Below are 15,372 nucleotides of genomic sequence, written 5' to 3'. Positions count from 1 at the left end.
GATACAAATGTGTGCAAATGTATGTGAGTAAAAGGGTTAAAGTGTATAGTGGATGTGTGTATACAGGGAGCTCAAGGCTCATAACCTGTTAAGAGGGAAAACTTAAGGGGGGCATGCATAGACAAGGGGTGAGGTGACAATTGACTGCTCAGTGTCTCTCGTCCTTATATTGTATGTATTCTAACTAAGACATTATGAAGTCATTGTCTCGTGGTTCGTCCATTGATGAACTAATCATCTCATAATAGTAGTCTTTTGCCAAACCACAATGGAGAACGAAACACCAGTGCCTTCAGGACCGATAATATGAATAATCCCAACTCAGTTATCCTGGAGTAGTTCAGGTCCATTGAAATCAGCCAGTCAGAATGATTTCAAAGGCAATAAATGGTAAAATTCACACAACGAATTTGTAAGCTAGTACTCAACCGCTCGTTGATTGTTTATCATTTGTTGAGTGACAGCATCATTGCATCCGCATGCATTTCAAGAGCAAGGGTCTCATATTGACATGCTTACTGAATGCAAAAACGACTCGATTTGATCCTAGAATTAATACAGCTACAAATGTCATTTAGTATTTATATTTGGCAAATAAGGACAGAAGATAGACTCACAGGTGGACTCGTAAACGTCTCATGCTTCAGACAACCGCTTCCATCATCTAGAGAGGCACGTGGTGAAAGAGACAATAAATATACCGGGTCATATTCATGCGGATGTCATCCATACTTTCTAGCGCTCTTTTCAGCGATGGTAGATAGAAGACAAGGTAATCACGATAAGCAATTTCTTCAAGTTTGACGAGGAAAAAGAGTACACAAACGTTTCTCACTTTGAACCCGTCTTCCTAATGTTCCCATGCCTTTTCCTTAAGCTACTTGGACAATTTTGAGACCTCATTTGTATTATAGTGATTCCCTTATATAACGTTCTGTGAGGAGGAGAGCCGAAGTTGTCGCTGCTTGCATTGAGTTCAGCAGCTCAGGCAACATGCACCAAGCATTTTCTCACGCGTGCAACCCGTGCAATGCCAATGCGCATTTCGATTTTCGTCACTTCTTAGCTTCACAATTTTCAGTGACTATTCCACCGTCTAGTTTCTTCGAGCAAGCGTAACAGAACATCATGAGGATAATCCACTGGCGTTTAGTAAATACTATGGAATATGCAACGCGTCTGCATTGTCCAGACTACGGTTCCAATCAAATAACATAAAGCAGGAAATGGAAAGATAAATAAATAAGAATTTACATATTAAAACAACTAAAGAAGGCTCAAATATTAGTCTTAGAGCTTAATTTAATATCTTGGCAAAGCCCTCATACTCCAGCTCTGAATACTCTAGAGCTTCCACTGAGCATCCACCAAAAGCTCACGGCTCGGAATGTTGCGACAGCTAAGCAGAGCGTGCACTTTGCGAACGCGAAACAGGATCAAGCAATGGTGCATATGAGGTTGTTCCGACCATTGCAGGCCTGAACCCTGTTTCTATACGTATTTTGCTGCTTCGCGTACGAACACGCGAGTAGACGAAGTAGGCAATTGAGGCCACCAGTAGCGCACCAACAATAGAGACGACAATAATGAACCACAAAGTCTTGTAGAAAGGTTTTCCAACTTTCGTCTGAGGAGAATGCTTCGCTTTTTTCATGGAGAGCAGGGATGGCTGTGAGCCGGTCTTGTCCACTCCACCTAGACGCACATTAACAAAGTCTGTGTGTGCCACTGCTAAGTCAGTCACAGAAAGAAGTTGAATGTACGGATCTGCGACGGAGCTGCTTGATCCATTAATGAAGTCGCCAGAATTAATCAACAAATAAGTGTTTCGCACTGACGAATAATCAGTGGGACACCTAGCAGTAGAAGTGATAACTTACAAAACGCCATGCCGAGTATTGTGTCCATTCCTCCAGACTGTGTATAATCTGCGAGAGATTGCGGAATTTGTTGGAACTAGTACAGATTTCAGTCAACCGAATGAAGACAAGAACTGCTGATAAGTACAATTGATACGCATGTTATAAACTTTTCAGAGGAGTAGCCTTGTTCAGGCTTAGTCAAAGCCAAGGGTACAATCGGATACTTGACTCCACCAAAGGAGAAAGTGACGTTCAGCTCATAGTCGCAAGGAATCTGCCAGTAACCGGCCTCGTCTTGAGGAAAGAACGCTGCATCCAGTACACGTCCGTAGATAGTATCTGCAATTTCTCTAGAAACCAGCGCGAGATTGGTACCTGTGTCGAACATGACGTGCAACTGATTGGTACTGCCCTGCTTCGGGTCAGAAATGGATGTCTTCGCCAATAAGTCCTTGCCATCAGGTCCTATACACCCATTCTCGTCAAGCAACGACATCTAACACCCGACCCGGAGAGCCGGTAGCTTTGCCTGTCTCGTGATATTCTCAAGTGTCGGGATGACGGACCCAATTGTTAGTTGGCCAGTTTGCGGCGCTGTGCCTCCGGGCCTCTCATCTGTCATACGAGTGAGAAGGACGGAAATGAAATTCGGTGTCGAAGTATTTTGTCGGAAGATCCGGTCGAGCGGAGGTGCCAAAGTGGAATTGAATTCCGCAGATGGTCCCAGTCCCAAGCCGAGTATGCTATCTTCATCAGGTGTATGGGGGGGGGGAGGTCGGAATGACATTGACTTTAATATGGAAGCTTGAGGAGGAAAGCAACCTATATTATCTGAATGACTCACGGTAAGCTTGATCTTTGACTGTGAAATAGTCAAACACCATATCAGCTGTGTTTATAAACCCTTTATTAATTGATAAGCAAGCAGTAGAAAACAGCACACGACGGAGATAGCACACCCTTTTCTGAGCCGGTTCCAACATGAATTTCGTGCGGCATGCTGAGATTTTTCGTTCCAGGTACATCTCCTTTTACCCATAAAGTAGAGCTTTGTAAACACAAAAACGGTTATGACTCATGTTTCGCTGTTTGGGAATTTAATCACGTACCTTCCCGTATCAATCCCAACCTCGAACGCTTTGCCACCAAGTGTGTTGTTAGCAAAATAGTTGTTGTCTCCATGACTTTGTACACTCGTGCTGCCATTTACGAAGGGAGCGATATTGACAGATCGCTTGCCTAGTAAACTCGAAACGGACAATAGGGAAAGAGACCGCTTTGACCGAGGTCACCGCGAGAAATGCACAAGTGAATGCACCAAGCACGCCAGAGAAACTTGTCCATTTCATGTCGGTAGTAGAACGATGATGGAAGGCGACATGGCTGGAGGGATAGGAGACGCATCCCTCGTTGACTCTTATACTATACATAAATGGAAGAGCGCTAGCACATGGTATCGGAATATTGGCTGATCGTCACTTTCGCCGTGCAATTCGAGGAACTTTCCGTGTCATGGAGAAGTACAGGCCATGAATCACTGCCCACAGCATACGGCTTCTATTCTTATCCATTCAGATAGCAGATTCTTCTTGACAACTTCATGTGTACTGTCGACTTTTCACTTGACCTGACGTCCAACGGTTATAGACTTATCCGGAATGGTTGTTACAGCGAATAATATATTCCTGTTCACCTCTCGTGCCCGTATTAAGCATCGAGTTTTGTGCACAGCGACACATTGAATTTATCCAACGTCTATAACGAGTTAAAGAAACATCAGTAACGTGGAAAGCAACACCGTTTCTTCAAAACGTACTTTTTCAAAGCTGTAGTGGGTAGTCCCTGGGACAGTGACGCTGAGATGAGACAATCGTTCATCGCAATCGCAACCACTGCCTACCTAGAATAACGAGACCCGACAATCATTTTATGTATTAGCACTAATTGGGTGTGTAGTAACTCAGTGAGGAACTGATCGAAGACAAATCACCACCAGCACCAGAGACATTGGTCATATTGTTCCAATAACACGGGTAAAGCAGTCGTGGTCTTTTGCAAAGCTAAGCATAGAATAATAGTGCTTTCAGGATCGAAGTGGTGAATAATTAAGGCATGAACTTATGAGCATTGGCGTTTGGCAAGCAAGAGAAAAGACTTGAAGGCACGTGAAAAGTCGAAGCTCACGCGGTGGAAAATCCAGTTTATGTAATCCTAGCAATCACCAGGCAAGTTGTCGGACTCGACTCGACCACACAGGTGTTGCTTGTTCGATGGAGTACCAGTAAGTGGTGAGCTTATAGCTAGAGCGTGATGAGCGTGATTAGTGCAATGTAACAAGTGCCATTACTGACGGATTCGAATTCGCTGGCAGCGCTTATAACTATCATATGAAGAGTGTGTTAAAAATGCCACTATTAAGTCTCGCGCTGATGCAATCTTTCGCAGCAGCCCAGTTTATCTTTCCTGCAGGTATTTATACCAACCAGAACTTCAAATTGTGGCAAACTGCAAGGCGCAGAAACCGAGCCGAAAATGCTCACCGCTCAACGTCTGATGTACTTTGATGCCAGAGCAACAATTGAAACGATCTCGATCTTCGACTTGGCATTGAACCGAGGCCATTTGGTGCCTTTCGGAATGATTTTTTTTAGCAGTCGAAAGACATAGCCTCTTGAGCTCTTACCAGGCTTTCTGCAATTGTATATCATTTGTCTACCGACCACCTGGAGCAGCTATCCATTTTTTAACGAGGACTCAATGATATAGCCTGGTTTGCATTGCGATAGATAGCGAAACGATTCAGTCGTTGGTCCATTCATCCGACCGATTCGGCGATTCGAAGATTTAGATTAAGCACAGCCTCTCGGGTCATATCCCTACCAGCTCTCGCGCTCTCAGGGCTGCACTGGCGCAATCACACTGCCCGACAGCAACATGCGTCGTCCTGTCAAACGCGATTAAAAGGGGCTGGATTGGAGGGACAAAGCAGCATCGACTAGAAAAAAACCACTATGTATACCCCAGTCCTGTTAGCTACCTTAGCGTTCGCTGCTCGCGCCAACGCCTATGTATTTGAAGGGGACGACCTTACCAAAGTACGTGTTTTCATCTTCTACATATATAAAAAGCGTTGCTTAAAGTCGGGCAGGCCAGTATCGCTGTACGGGGTATTGTTGCACTTGCGTACCTCATTCTCTTCGTTCTCAGCATTCCAGCCCTCTTCGTCGCCCGTGGACACCGTCTCGCATACCTACCACTCTTGTTTGGGGTCTTTCTTTCATTCATTAAAACATGCGCGCAAATCGGCCTCGATATCTTAACTGCAGATGTCGACCCATTTGACGACCCACCAATCGGTGCCATCGCAGCGCTTTACGGAATGAGCGCACTCTTGTTCAATTGGGCTCTGGCACTGATTTTCCTTTCCTTCTGCCTTATCATTACGGCGAGGTCCAGGAATATCGGTAAGGCAGGCCTCAGCTCAGTATGGACCATCGCGAGTTTCATCATCTACGCAATTCTTGTTATTATGGGCACGGCTCAGGGGGGCGCATACATCGCCTACATCAGAGCGTTTTTCAGATTGACCAGAAGCACCCGGCAAGGTGTCGAGAACAAGGCTGACCTCTCCAACAAACTGCTATATGCCTTCTACGCGTTATGGTATACCACCGCGTTCTTCATCGGTGCCCTCAATTTCCGTGCCCATTCAGTTGCACGCCGAGCTGGTGTAGTTGATAAGGTAAATGCACATCCTTTGCGTCCATCCTCCTGGCTCATAAAAGTCCTGGATGAATTTCTGCAGGTCTTGAAGACACTTCTCTTCTTCGCTCTCCCACTATACGTCTGCCATGTTATCGAGGACCTTGCATTCACGATCATAGACTCGCCCGCCGGGTTAAAATCCGACAACTTCGAGGTTTACGAACGTGCTAATCTAGCGGAGATCATCCTTATGAATACATTCCACGCTGCAACTATAATCGTCCTCATCCATTTGGGCCTTCGAAAATCAAATTGGACGAGTAACGCTAGCTCAGATCGTACGTCTATCTTTCTTCCTTCCCCCACTGCTACATGTAGAGAGAAAGTGACACGGATGCTGACGATTTCTGTATAGCTTGGAATAAAGGCTATTACCCAAGCTACCCGATGCAACCAGCTTATATGCCTGTGCAAACCGCCGAATACTCAGCACAGATGAATTACACAACGCAGAACCAATGTAAATAAAAATTCATTCCTATCTTTTAATTGACACCAACGAATCTAATCCATATGATGAAATAGATGTCGACAACTCCAATGCACATCTTGTTCCCCAACACACACAGTAGTACATACTCTTCGAACAGATGTCTCCACCTTTTCTCTATTTCATTTCATTATACTTGATCTCAACAGTAGCACACACCCACTCTTTTTTTTACTCGTTTTCGAGCCAAGGACGATGTCTTCCCCCTGTTTTATTTTTATCGGGACTCGTGGATTCTTTTCGTTATTCGTTATTCATTATTCATATCAGCTCCCTGCTATCCCAGCGCATCAGCGCATCAGCTATTTTGTATACTCGTCTCTACTGAGGTGATAGATGGACAACATATGCAGTGCCCAACTTTATAAACATCAACCATCATTCACAACAAGCACATTCCATTCGGAGTCACGCAAGGTCTTACATGTGCTTCAGTCTCTCAGGCACCTGGAACAGATGAATAGAGTTGGCCATAAGGGCAAACAAAGTGACAGAACATGACGTATGAACTAGCACTGCCTATCCACGCCAAGACAAATATATTTACGTCTACTACCGCGTATATCAAGAAGCCAACAAATTATTCGAGACGTTTGAGTCTGAGGAAATAACAAACAATGAATGCATAGAACTAGCCTGCAAAGAGGCACAGGCGTATATATTATAATATAACGACAAGCTAACGCATACGATTGGAACGAAGGATTCGAGACGACAGTATCACTATTTCTTGAAGTACGCATAGCGATGTATAAATACGCATGTATACCGATCGGGAAGATAGATAGTTTCATGTTTGCGAAGCACTACCATGAAACATGAAAGTACACACATTACTCGTCCTTCTCCTCGTCCTTCTCCTTCGCTTCCTTAGCAGCAGCCTCACGTTCACGTTCCCTTGCCACCTGCTCCCTCTTCTGCTTCCTAATCTCCTCTGCAACAACCACGTCCGCATTTGCCCCAATCGGCGTAAGCGGACTACTCTTAAACGTCCCCTTCGGCCTTCCGCGTTGACCTACTTGCGGTTGCTGCTGCGCTTCTACAGGAGTTGCCGTACCACTGCCCGGTACACTACTACTACCTTCACCGGATCCCGAGCCTGTCGCAGAGACAGCAAGGCGGGAAGACCCCGCTCCACCGGTGGCGAACGATCCGCGTCGTTTACTATGTAGAATCGCTTCGAGCGAGGGCGCGGGTGACGTGCTGCGTGACTTCGGCTTTCCAGTTGCCAATGTCGCTGGATTCACAACAGCAATTCTCGTTTGTCCCTGCCCATCAGACGTCCCGGAAACAGGCGGTGAACCACCATAAGCAGACACAGCACTACCTTCACTACCAGGAGGGCTCTCCATAATCTGTGCTAAATGCCGACTTTCACCTTCCGGAGGAGTCGTGATTATAGGCGGGTAAATCCCACCACTAGCAGTATACGGGCCAATCTCTCCTGATTTACGTGCCATGGACGTGGCGTTGTCCTCAGATTTCGAAGCTCCAGTGACAGGAACGGGCGTCACCGCACCAGGAGGCGTTGCTCCTTCGGACCCAGGAAGCGGTTTCACAGCATCACGCGGCGTCGGCGGTGCACTTCTACTTCTCAAGAAGCCGAGCGACCTCAAGTTGGTGAGCGCGATAGGCTTCGGCATCGCCAACCCTAGAGCATTTCGTGCAGCCGAGGGAGGAACTATGGGTGGTGACTCGGTCATCTTTCCGTGTGATGGATCACTGGTAGCGAGTTCGGGTGCGGAATTCTTCCGGACGAGAGCGGGCTTCGACTTTTGTTGATGAGGGTGTGCACCAGGAGGTACGAAGGACTGAGAATGTGCTCCAGTACCTTCGACGTCAAACTCGTCGTAGATCTCTTCACCAATAACCTCTGTAAGGCGAGAGGAAATCAGCAACGCAGTTTAATGGTAATAGATAACAACCCACCTTCCAAGACGTCCTCGAGCGTGATGATACCAAGTGGCATAATCGCTGGATCAATTCCCTGACTTGCAAGATACTCTTCCGCATTCGCTTTTGAAAGTACAGCATCCGCAGGCATCCTCTGCTCCAACCCAGATTTCCATAACTTCTCCTTCTCCTTGTCTTTGTCTTTGTCCTTCTCTCGCTTTGCCTCTGCCTCCGCGTCGCCTTTTTCAAGATCACTCTGGCCAGAATCTCGTCGATCGTGTTTACGCTTCTTATCGCGTTTACGGAACCGATGTTTCTTACCCGCAAACTTCACTTTATTCGACTGTTTTTCTGAGTCATCTCCTGCGACGGTGACACTGTCACCGTTAACTGACTGTTCCCGAACTTCTGTACTATCGTTAGACTTCCCGTCATCATCATCGTCACTTGTATCGGATGATGTATCCGAGGACGAGTCACCGTGGAGTGCACCCAAGAGACGCTGAGTGAGACCTTTTCGAACCGCTTTCTTGACGCTTTGCGCGCGTTCGCGACTCAGACGGCTAACGATAGCCATATGACTGCGTCCTTCTTGGAACCGGTCGAGTATACCGAGAAGTAGTTCGTTCTGTGGAACAAATGGCACCTTGATGAGACGCATTCTACGCACAGGAACAGCGTCTGAGGTAGTCTCAGTATCAAGTATGAGCGAGACTAAATAGATAGATTGTACCTTCAGGATCAAGCAACACACATTGCTTAACAAGTAAAATTCCAATAATCTTTTTCACTTTCGTCTTCACCAGGTTATCACCATCAATACTCTTCATCGCAGGAGCAGGCACCTTTGAGCCATCCCCAGTACCCATTTCAGCAGCAGTGATGGCCACTTGCACGGGCACAGTCACTTCGACTTCTTCATAAACAGGAATGCGAGAATGTCCAGTAGCACAAATGCGTCTAAGAGTATCATAATCAAGCTTGGCGTCGATGTGAAGCATAAAGACGCGATCGATGGGTGTCATCGCGTGCCTGACAGTCTTGTCTTGCAAGTCGAGCGTGGCCCCGATGATAGTGACCGTATCAGTGCGGAGGTCACCGCCCAGAGGATTCTCCGCGCCGTGCATTGCAATAAGCTCTTTTAACTCTGAAGATTATAAATGAGTCGCAGTGCATAATAAAATCGGAATCTGTTATACGTACCAGCTCTTCTGTAAATAATTCCATGATGCGGTCCCAGCAGAAACTCAAGCAACTTCGCGACGGGCCATGCAACAATACCCTTAAGCACTGCGTATCAGTATCGACAAACACACAATAAATATCTTAAAATTCGACGAGACTCACGAAAACCCAGATAAGCACACGAACAACACCGGCGCATTTTGCGCCGACATAAAGTCCATGGCGAGTGCAAATCGACTGAGGAATAATCTCAGCGAACCTATTACAGGGGCAGTAATGCGGAGGTAACTCAGTGTCAGTTATGATCTACGTTATCCAAAACAAGTAATTGATCGGTGAATTGAGCCGGTCCGAAACGTCATTTCAGCCACAGCACAACTGTAAACGCCAAAGGAAGCACGCATAGTGCAATCCGTAAAGGACGTGAAACGTAAAGACAAGCCGCGAAGGAATAGATAATGCCCAGAGTAGATAATTGAAAAGAAGACGAATAATGCTAGAAAAAGGAACTCACAAGACAATGAGTACCGTACTCACGACTACGGCCTGAACTCCACCCCCAAGGACGGGATCACTAATGACCGGCAGGGTCTCGTTCGTGATCATATTCGCCAAAAGCAAGGTCACCAGGAGCAAATGTCCATCCTTGCGAATCGGTTTGATCTTATTGGCATACTCCCTCTGCTTGCTATATCATCACAATATGTATTAGTTTACTCCAAATAGATAAATATAAAGTTCAGGAAGGGAGGGAAGAAGTGTGTTCGTAAGTGCGTATACGTGGCTTCACTGTTGGTGTTGATAATACTCCGAGAATACGGAAAACCGAAATATGAGAGTCTGTACTTACGGAGTCCCAGAAATACTCAAAACATTAAGCTGCGTCTCATCGAGACTCATATACCCCAATGTTAGCCCGGCAAATACACCAGACAAGATGACGAGTACAGGTATGAGGCATGCGAGTACGACGAACTCGGCGCTCGTCTTCTCGATTTCACGTTTCGCGAGACTATGCAACTCCGAGCTGGGGTTGCTACCACCATCGACACCGGAGAAATGAAAGGAGAAGAAAGAGGAGAAAACACCACTACGGAAAGCATCTTGGAAGTTCGGGATGTGCTCAGAAAGGACGGACGAAGCAAGGGAGAGCAACAATCGAGCGGGGGGCATTCGATAGTGTCAACTAGCAGCTCTGTCGAAGCTACCAGTCTTCAATTGTCCAACAAATGTATTTGTTAGTGTAAAGTGCGTGCGTGAGCTGTGGTGAGCTTATTGCCAAAGGTGGCGGAAGGAAACTGGAAGAGTGACGCGGAGGTACGGACCCAAGAAGACGCGACCGACTGGGCGTACTTGACATTTCGATTTCCCCGCGTCACAGCATTTGATACGCGGGAGCCACTGCCGAGATGCCGAGTTTCCACGATTACATTAAATTCCATTCGCTTGGCGTAGGTGACTCAATACCAATTTCATCACGCTCGTGTCCTCAGTGCCGTCCAGGCGGGCCGGTGAACAAAGAGAGAAATGAAATCATATTTGAGATTGATATTGCATACATACACGCTGCCGATGGAGCCAAGAAATAAAATTATGGAGCATATCATAATGGTACATTATAACCACCCTTTCACACAAGAAATTAATTGCAACTGGCAACACCGCATATATTCATCACTAATATTCCGCCATAGGATAGGAATGACTTTGCCTAATCGCAGGAAGATGTTAAGCAGGAGGAAAGACGATAGTCGGCTAAGAAAAACACGCACCAACTTGCGAAGGGGAAGACTAATATTCCGCCATAGGAATGACTTTGCCTAATTACAGAAAGACGGTAAGTAAGGGAAAAGAACAGCAGAATAGCAAAAAAGACAAAACGTACCAACATGTGAACGCAAAGACCTCCTCTCCCTATCCGCACGTCCAAGCAACTTGATCTCACCACTATCAAAGAACGAGTATCCAGCTTCAAAGAAGAGAAGAGGATAATCCAGTCAGAACATGCCCCAACCAAGCTCAAACAAGACCAAGACAAGAAATAACAGCAAATTTTTACGTACTCGTGCCCTCGTCCACCTCATACTCATCATACTCATTATTCTCATCCTCAATGGGTTGGCCATGAATAGGCCGGCCTGTGCGCGCATCACGTAGGATACCTGTGATGTCGATGAATGGTGTTGGTGGCGCGTTCGCCGCGCGGTGTAGGTGTACAAGGATCCTCTGTACGTCACGTAGGTAACTTTCCAGTGTATCAAGGAAGCGCCGAGTTTGGAGATGCTTAGATGATGCACAACTATATCCCAGTACAAGTCGGTCAACAGCCGCTCTACGCCGAACCGATTGATGAAATGAAAATGAAAAGCGTACGTACATAGAAATCCCATCATCTTTAATAATATATCCAATTCCATACCCATCCGCCGCAACAGGTCCAAATCCAAACAACCGCAACGCAGGGTTCCCACAATTACTCGTCGAGATAATCGACGTGCTCAACAAGCTCCAACCAGGATCCGTGAAGACCTCCGGTAACGCGCGTCTCGGCCAGGTGGGCGAAGGAACTGGATCGTCAGGCAGGATGTCGAACTTGCCATCGGCTATCTCACGTTGGAAGAGGCAGTAGAGTGCATACATGTGTCTTTGATGAATCATTGTTAATATTGGGGATCCAAATTGAAGAGTTAAAGAGTAGCGCTGACCTATCTTGTCCAAGACCTTTGCTGCATTCCTTCGTGAGCGCGACGTGTCGTTCGCAGGCCTTGCGGAGTGAAGTAATCTTCTCGTTTTGGGGTGCGTCGGAGAAGAATGTCTGGAGAAACGATGCATCGTCAGCAGCCGTCGCTCCCTGAAAACGAGTGATAGAAAATACCCACCTTGGTAAACTCGACGCTTTCCGGCTGAACAGTACGTATCGCCTCCGTACGTCCATGGAAAAACTGCTTCGTCATCGCAGGTTCATACGTACACTCCGTCCGACCTATCATATATCACAAAATATTCAACCTCCCATCCCAGACAAAAAAAGTTCAAAATGAAAATAAAAGGAACCCACCATAAAGTCCAAAATACGCCGCCTGAAACGCCATCTGCACAAACGCATCCGGACTAAACCCATGACTCGTAATAAACACCTTCCCATATCCCTTAAACTCCAACGCCTGACAATCATTCTGACAAATTAAATCACTCAACCTCGTCTCCGCAAACCTTATACCCGCGCGCAATTGCGGACTCAGGACCCATTCGAGTTTCTTAGGTGCTATGTTAAATAGTGAAAGCATCTGGCTGCGAGGTGAGATCTGTGGGCCGTTGATACCATTTGGCGTCTTGGGAGGTTGTGATTGTTGTCCCTTTGGAGGTTGTGCTTGTTGTCCCTTTGGAGGCTTGTAGGACTTTGCGTATGGACTGAGAGGTGCGTGGAAGAGCGTTGGTGCTGATGGGTTAATGGAACGTGCGAGGAGCATGAGTCCATCTGTGAAGATGTCTGCTGCGAAGCGTAGGACGGTGTGTCCGTCAACGCCCGTATGCTCAAAGTTGATACCGGCTGAACCATCCGCGCAGACGATAATTTGCAGCTAAAACGTTGGAAATCGTTAGATACGATGATAATGAGAAGCGGAGAGTGCACACCGACCTTATCATACCACCTATTCGTACAAGTCCCGACCTGTACTCCATTCCTCAAATCATACGTCCCACACAAGAAATTATCACACAGTTGAGCCAAATCTGCTGGCGAAGCATCGTCCAAGCATACGACAAAAAGCGCACCGTCCACTACCTCAAGACATCCAGCATTCTGCTTCTGGCCCTGTATTAGCTCCCTCAATCCGGACCAAATCTTCCTGTTCTCCGTGGAACAAACCCCGATGGCAGACTTTGCGACATCAGTGACGTGCGTACGATCTGCATCGTCGACTATAGCTTGAAGGTTGCGTAAGATTTCGCGTTCGGTGAGCAAAGGCCGGTTCTCCCCGTCAAGAACATCAAACCAATAGAATTGACCCCGGCGAAGAACAACAATATGCGAAGACTCTTCATTCACGAGCATGCGGCAACCTCTCTGTATGAAATATCATGAGTTAATCTAAGAGCATCGATAATTTTGTATTGCAAACCTGGGTTGGAATCCGCGCAGTCCCAAACAACCTCGTATACTGATCCATATCAAGTGGGACACCACGAACATTATCAGGTTCCAACAAACCCGCACGCAGGTCATGAATGAACCCCAGAGCCGACGTGATCAGTGCTGCGGCGCGAGGGACTTGAGAACCTCGAGATGGCGTAGGGTCATCCCTATCAAGTAGAAGGAGAAAAAAGAGAGCATGTGAATTACGAGTAAGGATTGAATATAGGATGAATTGCTTACTCGAGTACGAAGAACGGGTTGAGTGCAAGGACGACTGGGTCTGTGTGCGAGAGGTAACTCTCATACCTGCAAAAACGAAAAGGAGAGGGAGGGTTACGGTTAGATTTCTTTTCTTTATGGATAAGACGATGACGAAATGGCAATTGAACGAAAAGAAGCGCGCGGAAGGCCGATGCGGCACCTCACACGGATATGGACCGCATAGCACCGCACCACACACACCAACGCAGAGTCACACACATAGCGTGTGCAAGGGAAGAGAAGGCATCATTTCGGGCGCAATGTACGGAGAAAACGGAGAAAGAAGTCATCGGGAGAAGAGGCGAATGGCAGCCATGAAGACGGCGACGAAATGCGAGAATATGAAGTCATTGGCGAGACTCACCAAAAATCCTCAATGTAGCTGTTTATCAACCAAGTCCTCGGTCAGCATAATCGCATCCAGCAACAAGTCAATCTGTAAATCTCACCTATTTTTGTCCTTTGCCCAATCCTCCAACCTCTTCTGCATCCTCGGGCCCATTGTCGGGTCCTCTAAGAATGCACGAACAGCTCGCTCCGTGTCCGCATGCTCCTGTGGCGATTGCAGCGCCTTGAGTGCACGGAGATACCGTTTGCATGTGTCTTCTAGCGGTGGAATAGGTAGACGAGGGAGTTTGGACTGAGATGCGAATGTACGATTCGGTTTGGGCTCTGGCCATTCATCGAACTTGGTCATGGTTGTCACCATCGCCATTTTCAGTCGTCGGCTAGTTTATCTGATTACGTCTGTGTTTTGGCTAGCTAGAAATGTATGCAAGAGAATATGCCTTTTGCCTTAGGTCACAAACGAAGCAAGAATACTAAAATACGGAGAAGGAAGAGAAGGAGAAACTGAGTGGGGGTTTCCGCGAAGCAAAGAAAGGATGAGGTCAGAAGGAAGAGGTGCTTATATGCGCGCTCATAGGGGGAGATATGATCTCGGAGCAAATGCAATTGTCGTTGACCATCATCAGCTGGTGATAATACATGAACCTAGACTCTAACTATGATACTCCTATCGCGCACGTAGCCAAACGACAACACGGAAGGGCGTCATCCGAATCCATCCACAAGACAGGCACATCCTAACTCGGCTCCGCAAGAGCATTTCCGCATGTCTACCTCTATCTCTGACGAGGATGCCAGACGAAATGTAAAAGTGAATGGCAATAATTCTGGTTATTTATTTTTGCCGTATAATTTAGAGCGTCGGTGTTCAATGGAGAAGCAGTTGCTCAAATTGTGCCTCATAGCTGACCCGGACAAACCCGATAGGCGTGATCCCTCTTCCCCGCAATTTACCCCGCACTTCCTTTTCTGCCCCGCTCTCCTCCGCCACCAGCATCTTGATAGTATGATACAACTATTACAAGCAAGAGAGCCAATCCCGTCCCTTCCCGATGGCAGCAGCAGCTCTTTTCTTCGCTGCCGACACGGACAAAAATTCTCTTACTCTGCTGGAAAGGAAACCCCGAATGAGTCGAAGACCTGTGTCCACCTACCACAAATACAAAACAAGCAACACCAGCCTTGACCTGAAACTGGGGGTCCTACTTTCCCAAGTGACGCGCGTCCATGGGATTTTCGACTCTGCCACCAATCTTGCCTTTTTTAGATGAAATATAGTGGTGACATTGTCCCCACACAAGTATTCAGTGTAAAAACTACAGCATGTTAATTATGCCTCGAAAATTTATATGAGTAGTAAGATTATATTATATTCAATATAATAAAGTGGTGCAATCAACAAAAAATATAAGTGTTGATTTTATTTGTCT

At 46.7% G+C, this 15,372-nt stretch overlaps 6 protein-coding genes across 6 annotated transcripts; 2 read left to right on the top strand and 4 right to left on the bottom strand.

Annotated features, from left to right (window-relative positions):
• Window positions 1-1,153: 1,153 nt before the first annotated feature.
• FOMMEDRAFT_169899 (acid protease) lies at window positions 1,154-3,211 on the bottom strand (the record flags this gene model as incomplete). Its single annotated transcript, XM_007269155.1, has 8 exons — window positions 1,154-1,833; window positions 1,881-1,956; window positions 2,008-2,313; window positions 2,371-2,652; window positions 2,707-2,724; window positions 2,799-2,910; window positions 2,972-3,101; window positions 3,169-3,211. 8 exons carry the CDS (start codon window positions 3,209-3,211, stop codon window positions 1,400-1,402), a joined length of 1,401 nt encoding a protein of 466 aa, XP_007269217.1. The 3' UTR covers window positions 1,154-1,399.
• A 358-nt stretch (window positions 3,212-3,569) lies between these two features.
• Window positions 3,570-3,877, bottom strand: FOMMEDRAFT_159129 (uncharacterized protein; the record flags this gene model as incomplete). The annotated part of the gene is made up of 3 exons (XM_007269154.1): window positions 3,570-3,617; window positions 3,679-3,758; window positions 3,835-3,877. The coding sequence occupies 3 exons, from the start codon at window positions 3,875-3,877 to the stop codon at window positions 3,570-3,572; spliced, it is 171 nt and encodes a 56-aa protein (XP_007269216.1).
• A 1,259-nt stretch (window positions 3,878-5,136) lies between these two features.
• On the top strand, window positions 5,137-6,260 carry FOMMEDRAFT_22243 (uncharacterized protein). The gene is made up of 4 exons (XM_007269153.1): window positions 5,137-5,604; window positions 5,668-5,905; window positions 5,983-6,087; window positions 6,153-6,260. The coding sequence occupies exons 1-4, from the start codon at window positions 5,242-5,244 to the stop codon at window positions 6,197-6,199; spliced, it is 753 nt and encodes a 250-aa protein (XP_007269215.1). The 5' UTR covers window positions 5,137-5,241; the 3' UTR covers window positions 6,200-6,260.
• A 468-nt stretch (window positions 6,261-6,728) lies between these two features.
• FOMMEDRAFT_111998 (DUF21-domain-containing protein) lies at window positions 6,729-10,319 on the bottom strand. Its single transcript, XM_007269152.1, has 7 exons — window positions 10,046-10,319; window positions 9,710-9,883; window positions 9,358-9,454; window positions 9,214-9,292; window positions 8,744-9,157; window positions 8,047-8,691; window positions 6,729-7,990 (listed from the first exon to the last, which is right to left on the bottom strand). Exons 1-7 carry the CDS (start codon window positions 10,093-10,095, stop codon window positions 6,951-6,953), a joined length of 2,499 nt encoding a protein of 832 aa, XP_007269214.1. The 5' UTR covers window positions 10,096-10,319; the 3' UTR covers window positions 6,729-6,950.
• A 444-nt stretch (window positions 10,320-10,763) lies between these two features.
• Window positions 10,764-14,441, bottom strand: FOMMEDRAFT_111996 (acyltransferase ChoActase/COT/CPT). Its single transcript, XM_007269151.1, has 13 exons — window positions 14,044-14,441; window positions 13,959-13,976; window positions 13,574-13,639; window positions 13,320-13,500; window positions 12,836-13,264; window positions 12,254-12,776; window positions 12,075-12,178; window positions 11,901-12,010; window positions 11,573-11,839; window positions 11,259-11,494; window positions 11,081-11,164; window positions 10,968-11,015; window positions 10,764-10,906 (listed from the first exon to the last, which is right to left on the bottom strand). The coding sequence occupies exons 1-12, from the start codon at window positions 14,307-14,309 to the stop codon at window positions 10,987-10,989; spliced, it is 2,313 nt and encodes a 770-aa protein (XP_007269213.1). The 5' UTR covers window positions 14,310-14,441; the 3' UTR covers window positions 10,764-10,906; window positions 10,968-10,986.
• Window positions 14,442-14,505: 64 nt separating this feature from the next.
• Window positions 14,506-15,128, top strand: FOMMEDRAFT_159125 (uncharacterized protein; the record flags this gene model as incomplete). Its single annotated transcript, XM_007269150.1, has 2 exons — window positions 14,506-14,571; window positions 14,625-15,128. The coding sequence occupies 2 exons, from the start codon at window positions 14,506-14,508 to the stop codon at window positions 15,126-15,128; spliced, it is 570 nt and encodes a 189-aa protein (XP_007269212.1).
• Between the last annotated feature and the right edge of the window lie 244 nt (window positions 15,129-15,372).

Source organism: Fomitiporia mediterranea, assembly GCF_000271605.1.
Source record: "Fomitiporia mediterranea MF3/22 unplaced genomic scaffold FOMMEscaffold_9, whole genome shotgun sequence".
Taxonomy (NCBI): Eukaryota; Fungi; Basidiomycota; class Agaricomycetes; order Hymenochaetales; family Hymenochaetaceae; genus Fomitiporia; species Fomitiporia mediterranea.
The sequence above is the reverse complement of the archived record's forward strand: the minus strand, read 5'-3'. Positions and strand labels throughout refer to the sequence as shown.